The following is an 11,237-nucleotide window of genomic DNA, read 5'->3' on the forward strand; positions in this document are numbered from 1 at the left end:
GCCTGCTGCACTTCCCAAGCAGCGCACTGTAGCAGTGCGCCACCGGGCCGGCCCCTCAGAGTTGTGATTTTAAAAAAAGGATAGACGCAGGCCCTGGAGTCTGATACTCTGGAGGGTAAATCCTGGCTCGGTCACACTGGAAGTTTCTTAACCTCTCTGGCCTCATTTTTAAAGTGTTGTTCTCGTGTAGGTCAGATATAATGTATGCAGAACACATATGACAATGCCTGGAGCATATCAGTTATTCAACAAGTGATAGCTGATAGTCAGTTTCTTGTTGCTATAAGCAATTGTCTCTAGTATCCTCAGTGGCTTATTTCAGTCCTAGGTAAGATAACAGTGACTAGTTGTAAGTAAGTCCTTGGTCCTTGGGGGTTTTCCTTGCCATACACTCTTTCAGATTTGGATGTAGGTTGACTTGCTTTAATATTTGATAGCTTATTAACAACCTCCTGAGAACAGAAGCAGAAGGTCAAGAGACAGAGCTGAGCCAGTAAATATTTGCTCCTAAGGCTCCTGACCTGACACTCATTCAATTCTGATGGAAGATTTTAAAATTATTTACTCAAATTCAATTTCAGAATATCAAGATTCCCTTTATTAATTTCACTTATGATAGTGAAATTGATCATATGTTACTAGTACCCTGGTACCAATAATACTGTTTTTCGTGTGATCTGAAAAATGAATGCTGAAATCATGATATTCTACCTTAAGAAGAAAATTTATCTTTTTAAAATCTATGCTTAGCAGAAGGTTTTATGTAAGCAGATCTGCTTTAAAATCTAAGGATACTAAGCTGGTGCATGCTAAAGTAGTTAAGATGACACGACTCCCCAGAAGTAGAAAAATTAATATCTTGATTCCATTGAATAAATGATTCTAAAAGCAGGTAAGGAGAAGAAAAGATTATTACTAACCAGCCACGTTGATAGATGCTGCTGAAATCCATTCAATTAACATGGAAAACAAGCATGCTTTGAAAGAAAAACAAATTAAAAAGGAAATGGTGAAACAGCCACAGCACACCATCTGATAAAATTATTTGCAAACCTGAGGCCAAAAAATAATTTTCAGAATTAAGCAGAAGAGTCTTATCATGGAGTATGGTGAGGCCATATGGGAGGACAGAAGTGACATTTTATGGGATGAGCATCTGTCCACTTACGGACACAATGCCAAGCAGAAAATGGAAAAGCAATCAAAAATGGTCCTGCTCATGTACCTGCTGTCTCTTTCAGGCTGTTTAACAACCCTTTGCTCACAGGAGCAAAAGCAAAAATAGACAAACAGGATTACAACAAACTAAAAAGCTTCTGCACAGCAAAGGAAACAATCAACACAGCAAAGAGACAATGTACAGAACAGGAGAAAATATTTGCAAATCCATACATCTGATAAAGGGTTAATATGCAAATTATATAAGGAACTCAACTCAATAGCAAGGAAACAAATAACCCAATTAAAAAATGCGCAAAGAATTGGAATAGACATTTATTAAATAAAGATATACAAATGACCAACAGGTATATAAAGAAAATGCTCAACATCACTAATCACCAAGAAAATGCAAATTAAAACCATAATAAAGTATTACCTCACATCTATAAGAATGGTTATCGAAAAGACAAAAGATAGCAAATGGTGAAAATGTGAAAAGGGAGTCCCTGCATGTTGTTGGTGGGAATGTAAATTAGTATGCCCATTATGGAAAATAGTATGGAGGTTCCTCAAAAACTAAAAATAGAACTAACTACTATATGATCCAGCAATACCACTTCTGGGCATATACCCAAAGGAATTGAAATCAATATGTTGAAGGAACATCTGAACTCCCACGTTCACTTCGGCATTATTTACAATAGCTAAGATAGGAAATCAACATAAATTCCAATCAATGGATGAATGAATAAAGAAACTGGGATGTATAAACACAATAGAATACTATTCAGCCTTAAAAGAGAAGGAAACCCTTTCATTTGTGATAACCTGGATGAACCTGGAGGATATTATGCTAAGTGAAATAAGCAAGGCATAGAAAGACAAATACCATGTGATCACATATATGTGGAATCTAATGAAGTTGAACTTATAGAAGTGGAAAGTAGAATGGTATTTACCACCAGGGACCAGGGGGATGGGTGTGGGAAGAAGATGTTGTGTCAAAGGATACAAAATTTCAGTTAGACAGCATAAATAAATTTTGGAGATCTAATGTACAACACAGTGATTATAGTTAACAATAATGTATCATTAATAACTTTTGATGAGAGTAGATTTTAAGTGTTCTTACCACAAAAATGATAAGCATGTGAGGTGATGGATATATTAGCTAGCTTGATTTAATCATTCAACAATGTGTACAATATATAAAAACATCACATCATACACTGTAAACATATACAATAAAAAATTTTTAAAAAAATTAAATTAAAATCCCTCTCCTGTCACATCACACGTCACCCTGAGGTGTGGGCCATCATTATTTATCTGAAAGATAGAGAAACACTGTGTGACAACTTGTCCAGGCTGCACCTTTCTATCTTTCTAATAAGGTACCAAGAGGTCTAACCAACATTTGCTGCACAAGAAAACATACTATGATGAACAAGTCAGAGAAAGACCCTGGCATCGCAGCTCTCAGAATCAGTAAGGCTCATAAACAGAGTAGACAACCCTGTGGATTCACACATTAGGACACATGAAAATTTTTTCTGAAAGGATTTTGTTAATATCATCTTAGAAGAAGCTAATACAACAGCTAATACTTTATAATTCTTACTTTGTGCCTGACATAGTTCTAAATACACACACACACACACACACACACACACACACACAGAAAGAGAGAGAAGTATCAAGAATTCAAGAATCCTTTGTTCAGGCATCTGATTGTCTAAGCAAAATAAAATAAACAACCCAGGTGCTTTAAAAAGACATGAAATTTCTGTCCTTTACAAATGAATACTAATACCTGGCATGTACTCTCCATCACCTGCTTAACTGAACAGCTGAAGGATAATATTGCGGACACATGCCCACAGTCCTAGCACACAAGAAATGGGCACTGGGGGGAAAAGCAGGGAGACATACACCTCCTAAGAAACACCAGAAGATCAGCCAGAATTCAGGGGCAAGCAGAGGGTAGGAATAGAACCCCACACAATTCAGCACCTTCTATCCTTTTGGTTTTCTCATAGCCATTGAGATAAAGAGGCTTAGATAAGGAAGAGTTTAAAACTATGGCAGAAATTAGATTTTGAAAATATTTGCATATATTAATTAAGCACACTCTGCCTGATTTCTCATAAGGCTGAGAGTTGGCCAAACTTTAAACTTCTATGAGAATAGAGAGAGGCTCTGGGAGACAAAACTGAGATTGGAACCAGGGATTAGAAGTCACCTCATGGTTTCATCAAGATGGAAAAAACATATTCCTTTCAGCCTTCTTTAGCATTTTCCTCTTTAGTATGCAACAGGATCTCATGAAGATCATTAGCTAAAGTTTTGAGACACATTTAGGCAGTTATAGCAGATGGTGGGGTCAGGCTCATGAGAGCCAATTGTCAAATCTTCAGGAATTTGGAGAGCCAACTGTTAAGCACCACTACCACTAAAAATTACACTACATAATCTCATAATTAAATAAATCATATCAAAAACTTAGGTATGAGATACTCAAAACTCATCACTTCCTAATTATTTTACATTTTACTATTACTGCTGTTCTTGACGTTACTCACGTCCTCTGTGTTTGTATAGAGAATGTACTATGTAATGGTGTGCTACAACCATCTCTTCCCAACTCCACATTCAGTAATTCATAGGTATAGCTTGAAAGTGGCCATGGTGGGAGTATTTATACCACGGAAACAGGCAGACTGACAACCAGAGTTCTTTTTCCCTAGAGTTGGCTGTTAAATATTTGTTGCAGATGGGCAATGGAGAGGGACAGTAGTGATGTTTAAATGTTTATCACATGGCAAGACAGCCCACCACAAATGCCAGTTCATGTCCCAAGTTCCTCGGAGGTTAAGAGTGTGAGCTCTGGAATCAGATTAAAGAGGCCCTCATCCCAGATCTGTCACCTTAATAGCTATAGAATCTTGGGCATTTAAAAAGATTCTAAGCCTCAGTTTCCTCCTTTGTAAAGTGGGGATAACATACCAAGGTCATCAGGTTGTTGTAAAGATCAAATTGGCTAACACATATAAAGTGGTTTGCAAAGTGCCTAGTACAAAATAAACAGCCATTATTTCAGCATAAATCATTTAACGTTTCCCACTGTTTTAACAAAATTAGTGATACAGTAGCAACTGCCATAGTTCACCAGTATTTACTGAGAAATAATTTGTGTCTCTTTGAAAATATACTGTGACAATCTCAAATCGATGCCATCATCAGTTACCCAGGAGATACCACATGTACACATACACAACTTTAAGATGTAAGCTATATGCATTATCAATTGCATTATTATATATATTACATTAACAATAACATAGCATGTAACCAAGGATGCATTGCTTGGGTCTTGCTGAGCCTAGCTTAGTTTTAAATTTTAAGTAACCAGACATGTTATTAACTAGGCTACCAGGATCCACTCTAGTTTCTCCCAACTCTGTCTTTTCAGACCATAAAAGAATTCCTTGGAAAGATTGGGAGGGTTCAACAAGGTAGTTCAAAATGCATTAGAAATTCAGACACATTGGATCTAGAGTAGTCATCAATAAGAGTTATGGTCCCTGGAGAGGAATACTGACCACAATAATTGATTTTCTGTCAAGAGTACTGCTCTTGACATCAAAATCAATGGCAATCAATATTCACTTACTATTTACTGTCCAATGTCCAGCTACCCCAAGAAAGAATTTCAAGCAATGCTTTCTAACCAGCAATTATGAACTTTGAAAATAGTCCAAAAGAACTTATGTTTCAGGTGGCCAAAAGCACAACCTAGGTCTGATTTATGCCTTGCTACTCAGTGGGGTCACAGTCTCAAAATTCTGAAAGCAACTTCATAGAAAATGCTTCAGTCTCCTCATATCTCTATCATGTGGCTTATGCGTTTTCATTGAACCAAGAATGAAAGACTTTAAAGAAACAAAGGCACTAAAAACAAAGACCAATATCTCTCCCAAGGGGGACAATATGGCGCAGAGGAAAAGTCACTGGAGGCTTGTGGCAAGTAGTGACCACAGCATTGTCACAGGTGGCGACTGAGGAAGAAGGAATCCTTTACTGTCTCTAGGCTTTGGGTTCCCCATCTGTTCAATGGATGGAATAGACTGGACAGTGCCACCATCCTATTCCATTTCAGCAGAATTTTACACCAGTTTCAACACTCGGTTTTTGGTTTCACTTCCTTTTATTCATTTAAGAATAAGGTTTTACGACAAGAAGTGCCCTCAATCACTAGTAGCTAAAATGAGGAATTATCAGAGTTTTTAATTACCCAAACCCATCTACAACATATCAACAACCACCAGCCCACTGGAACTTTCTAGAAACCAAATGGATTAGAATGCCAAGATAAAAACTTAGCTTTCAGCTTCTTTACTTCCAATCCAAAATCAAAGATTTTAAAATTACCAGCAGCTCAGATGTTCCCAATACATCTAAGGTCAGGGACTGCATCCTGGAGTAATGAACCCCCAGCTCTCTGTGGATTCCAGAACACTCGATGCAGGTCAGAATGCCCAGGTTGGTGGAAAGCCACGTAGGATCTGCCAAAGGGAACAGGACAAATTTAAGCTTGCACAGTTACTGAACGTGGAGTTTCGTGCATGAACATTTTCTGATATTTGACACAGGTGGACCCCTCATTCATACATAATTATCACAATTTACATGCAAGCCACATATATGCACACGTCTACTTCCTTTTCTTCCCTCTCTATCTCCTATCCTTCCATTCATTTAAGTGACAGATACCATGCATACAAAAATAAATAGGACACAGTGCACCCAAGTGACCATGGGATCCTCAAGGGCCAGTCCTGAATAAAGACAATGTCCATCATCAACTCGGTCACACCAGTAGAGTGAGAGAAAAAAACAAGACCCACCAAAGTGTAGTACTATGAGGGGAACAGACTTAAAATACACATGTCAATAGCTGCTAATAATAACAATAAAGAACACACACTATGTGCTTAGGATATGCTGCATTCAGCAGTTTGGTAGCAACAACTACAGTCTACACTGTTAAGAGCGTAAAAAATTACAGAACCCCCTCAGATGATTAGGGCAGGGATACTTATCTCAATAGACACTTGAGAGAGCTTCGCAATGCTCTGACTCGAGGTTGTGACAATGTGCAGAGCAGACTGTAAGCTCTGCATTTACTTGAGTTGAAAGCCACACTTTCCCTTGCAGCATGTCTGCTTACTCACTGAAGTATGCTACCTTTGCTTAGCACACAACAGCAACCCAAGAAATGCCTGACAGATGAAGCTGGATTTACTAAAAACAGGAAACTAAAAATAAGAAATACTTGAGAACATCACTATACAGCCCATAAGTACAATTCTCTTCAGAATTGCTTGTTGCCCTTAGGAACTCGCAGCAGATAAATACTGCAACGTAGGTCACTACATAGTCATATTTAAAAAACGCTCAAGTTATAAAAAATTATATCTATGCTGGGAAAACTTTGGGCATCAGTGTTTGCACTTAACAATGCCTATTCTATTGTTTCTATCATGCTTTTGGGAGATACATGCATACATTTAGATACTTTATATCAAATTTTTATATCACTCATATCCTGTTAGCATTTTCAAACAACAATGTATACAGCTTAGAGTTCTTTATGAAAGTCTTTTAAAAATCTTTTAGAAATGATAAGGACAAGTACTATATTGTCCTTATCATTTCTCAGGAAAGAGCATAATTCATTGTTTACCGCCTTCTATCTCAGCTCCTGTCAAAAAGATATTTTTTAATGGATCCAAGACCAAATCTAGCCTTCAGGATAAGAGGAACCTAATGGCACTTCTCAACTATCCACTCTATTTTGGTTGTGTTTATTTTTTTATAAAAATTGTCATAGAATTAGAGGAATGAAAAGGTAACTGACCACTCTAGACAATCTTCCTTATTTTACAAATATTCAGAAGGCTACTGTATGATTCCATTCCATCTTAATTAGAATAAGTCAACTTCTTAAACTTTTAAAATACTAGCTGTTAAAATCACAATGATACTATATGTCCATTAAAAACGAAGCCCCTAATATGCTTTATCAAAATGCAAAAATAAACATCTCAAGTCATAGAATATGACAGGTGGAAGGGGCCTGTATCTTCACTTTACAGATAGGGAAAGTCTGATGTCTAACAAAGGAAAGTGGTTCTTCCAGGGTTGCAGAGCTAGACAGCAGCTTAAGTTACTACTTCAGAAGTTCTACAAAGTAGGACAAAGAGGGCCTGTATCTTCACTTTACAGATAGGGAAAGTCTGATGTCTAACAAAGGAAAGTGGTTCTCCCAGGGTTGCAGAGCTAGACAGCAGCTTAAGTTACTACTTCAGAAGTTCTACAAAGTAGGACAAAGCGAGGATGGAATAAATCCCAGTCAAAGTCGCCCAGACATACAGCCTCTCAGAGCCAGTCTGANGCAAGTAGTGACCACAGCATTGTCACAGGTGGCGACTGAGGAAGAAGGAATCCTTTACTGTCTCTAGGCTTTGGGTTCCCCATCTGTTCAATGGATGGAATAGACTGGACAGTGCCACCATCCTATTCCATTTCAGCAGAATTTTACACCAGTTTCAACACTCGGTTTTTGGTTTCACTTCCTTTTATTCATTTAAGAATAAGGTTTTACGACAAGAAGTGCCCTCAATCACTAGTAGCTAAAATGAGGAATTATCAGAGTTTTTAATTACCCAAACCCATCTACAACATATCAACAACCACCAGCCCACTGGAACTTTCTAGAAACCAAATGGATTAGAATGCCAAGATAAAAACTTAGCTTTCAGCTTCTTTACTTCCAATCCAAAATCAAAGATTTTAAAATTACCAGCAGCTCAGATGTTCCCAATACATCTAAGGTCAGGGACTGCATCCTGGAGTAATGAACCCCCAGCTCTCTGTGGATTCCAGAACACTCGATGCAGGTCAGAATGCCCAGGTTGGTGGAAAGCCACGTAGGATCTGCCAAAGGGAACAGGACAAATTTAAGCTTGCACAGTTACTGAACGTGGAGTTTCGTGCATGAACATTTTCTGATATTTGACACAGGTGGACCCCTCATTCATACATAATTATCACAATTTACATGCAAGCCACATATATGCACACGTCTACTTCCTTTTCTTCCCTCTCTATCTCCTATCCTTCCATTCATTTAAGTGACAGATACCATGCATACAAAAATAAATAGGACACAGTGCACCCAAGTGACCATGGGATCCTCAAGGGCCAGTCCTGAATAAAGACAATGTCCATCATCAACTCGGTCACACCAGTAGAGTGAGAGAAAAAAACAAGACCCACCAAAGTGTAGTACTATGAGGGGAACAGACTTAAAATACACATGTCAATAGCTGCTAATAATAACAATAAAGAACACACACTATGTGCTTAGGATATGCTGCATTCAGCAGTTTGGTAGCAACAACTACAGTCTACACTGTTAAGAGCGTAAAAAATTACAGAACCCCCTCAGATGATTAGGGCAGGGATACTTATCTCAATAGACACTTGAGAGAGCTTCGCAATGCTCTGACTCGAGGTTGTGACAATGTGCAGAGCAGACTGTAAGCTCTGCATTTACTTGAGTTGAAAGCCACACTTTCCCTTGCAGCATGTCTGCTTACTCACTGAAGTATGCTACCTTTGCTTAGCACACAACAGCAACCCAAGAAATGCCTGACAGATGAAGCTGGATTTACTAAAAACAGGAAACTAAAAATAAGAAATACTTGAGAACATCACTATACAGCCCATAAGTACAATTCTCTTCAGAATTGCTTGTTGCCCTTAGGAACTCGCAGCAGATAAATACTGCAACGTAGGTCACTACATAGTCATATTTAAAAAACGCTCAAGTTATAAAAAATTATATCTATGCTGGGAAAACTTTGGGCATCAGTGTTTGCACTTAACAATGCCTATTCTATTGTTTCTATCATGCTTTTGGGAGATACATGCATACATTTAGATACTTTATATCAAATTTTTATATCACTCATATCCTGTTAGCATTTTCAAACAACAATGTATACAGCTTAGAGTTCTTTATGAAAGTCTTTTAAAAATCTTTTAGAAATGATAAGGACAAGTACTATATTGTCCTTATCATTTCTCAGGAAAGAGCATAATTCATTGTTTACCGCCTTCTATCTCAGCTCCTGTCAAAAAGATATTTTTTAATGGATCCAAGACCAAATCTAGCCTTCAGGATAAGAGGAACCTAATGGCACTTCTCAACTATCCACTCTATTTTGGTTGTGTTTATTTTTTTATAAAAATTGTCATAGAATTAGAGGAATGAAAAGGTAACTGACCACTCTAGACAATCTTCCTTATTTTACAAATATTCAGAAGGCTACTGTATGATTCCATTCCATCTTAATTAGAATAAGTCAACTTCTTAAACTTTTAAAATACTAGCTGTTAAAATCACAATGATACTATATGTCCATTAAAAACGAAGCCCCTAATATGCTTTATCAAAATGCAAAAATAAACATCTCAAGTCATAGAATATGACAGGTGGAAGGGGCCTGTATCTTCACTTTACAGATAGGGAAAGTCTGATGTCTAACAAAGGAAAGTGGTTCTCCCAGGGTTGCAGAGCTAGACAGCAGCTTAAGTTACTACTTCAGAAGTTCTACAAAGTAGGACAAAGCGAGGATGGAATAAATCCCAGTCAAAGTCGCCCAGACATACAGCCTCTCAGAGCCAGTCTGATGATCTCACCCTCACTGTGCCCTTCAGTTTTTATTTCTCAAAAACCACTTGAATCTTTTCAGCTATATCAGGCCACCTTCACTCGGTCCTGCTCTGAGGGCCTGGCGGGCAAACATCTCCCCACCCCCTTTCCCCTATGGCAGTCTGCACACAGTTCATTAAGCATTCACGTAATGGGATGAACTCAGGCTGAGCTGCACTTAATTTAGTGTTTGAAATGAAAGTGAAAATCAATGAATGGATTCTGTGAATCGGAATGGGATTTAAATGTCTCAGAGCTTGGGTGGGGTGGGGCCAGGTCACCTGGCGCGCCGCAGTCGCAGCACACATCGTTGCCTGTCATCTTCTGCACTTCTGAGATGATCTCCTTTGTCAGTTCTTGGACTATGTTATTTTCTCCCGTATTGTCATCTCCCTTAAATGCATTGTTTAAAGCTTCTTCCTTGCTGTTTTGCAGCACAGACATCCATCTAGAAAAACAACAGTGACGCTGGGTCAAATCCAAGAACAACAGCTAAGTCCAGACCAAAGTCCCACCTCCAAGTAACTTACATTTGACACTCCTGTTCGTCTTCTGCTTGAAAGTGGTATGTCCTGTCATCTGCACAGCAAGAGAAATTCCATCATTTGTGAGCACTGACAGCAATCCATATACAATTCCCCAAAAAAGTGGCTTATAATTAACCTCAGGAATAAATCTTAGCTCTCTGCTAGGAAATTAGTGATTTGTATAAAATCAAGTATTCCCTCCTATCCTTCAAATGTCTGCCCTCGCTCAGTAATTGTGGCTTTGTAATGCAAATTAATAAACCTGCCCTATCCCACCATTCAAATTTAAACAGATGCAGCTTCTAAAAACTGAAGCTATTTGATGAAAACCATTAATGTCCTCTCAAAAGCTTATTTATTTATTTATTTATTTTAACTCACTATAGAATTGGGCTCCAAAAAAGTAATTGTTAAAGCCCTTTGAATAATAAAAGCCTTTTCTAAAGAGAATATCTTGGAAGTTTTCTAGCTTTCTAAGGCAAAGATTCACTTGAGAAATTTTAAGAATAACATGCTCTGAGAGTCCTGTGTTACAAAGACAGCTACAGCAACAGGATATTGTTAAACAGTGGTGGAATACAGAACCGCACACTCATATACAGCTGGCGTCAGCAACGTTTTGCATGTGTTTTGCCTGACTGCTGGCCCCTGTGTGTGTGCAGGACAGAGAGGGAAGGTGATGTGACGGCATCACTTTTGTGCTGTTCTTGCCAAAAATGCATAACCTCAGCCCAGTCATGGGAAAACATCAGACAAATCCAAACTGA

General features: G+C 38.2%; 1 protein-coding gene across 1 annotated transcript in view; it reads right to left on the reverse strand.

Annotated features, from left to right (window-relative positions):
- ASAP2 (ArfGAP with SH3 domain, ankyrin repeat and PH domain 2) overlaps positions 1-11,237 on the reverse strand; it is a gene marked incomplete at its 5' end in the record, with an annotated part of 83,252 nt that overhangs the window by 34,606 nt on the left and 37,409 nt on the right. Inside the window, 3 exons of the mRNA XM_008589311.1 lie at positions 8,027-8,160; positions 10,225-10,391; positions 10,474-10,522. Of these exons, the coding sequence (XP_008587533.1) occupies positions 8,027-8,160; positions 10,225-10,391; positions 10,474-10,522 (350 nt within the window). The remainder of the gene's footprint in view (positions 1-8,026; positions 8,161-10,224; positions 10,392-10,473; positions 10,523-11,237) is intronic.

This window comes from Galeopterus variegatus, unplaced genomic scaffold, assembly GCF_000696425.1.
Source record: "Galeopterus variegatus unplaced genomic scaffold, G_variegatus-3.0.2 Scaffold5364, whole genome shotgun sequence".
NCBI classification, from domain to species: Eukaryota; Metazoa; Chordata; class Mammalia; order Dermoptera; family Cynocephalidae; genus Galeopterus; species Galeopterus variegatus.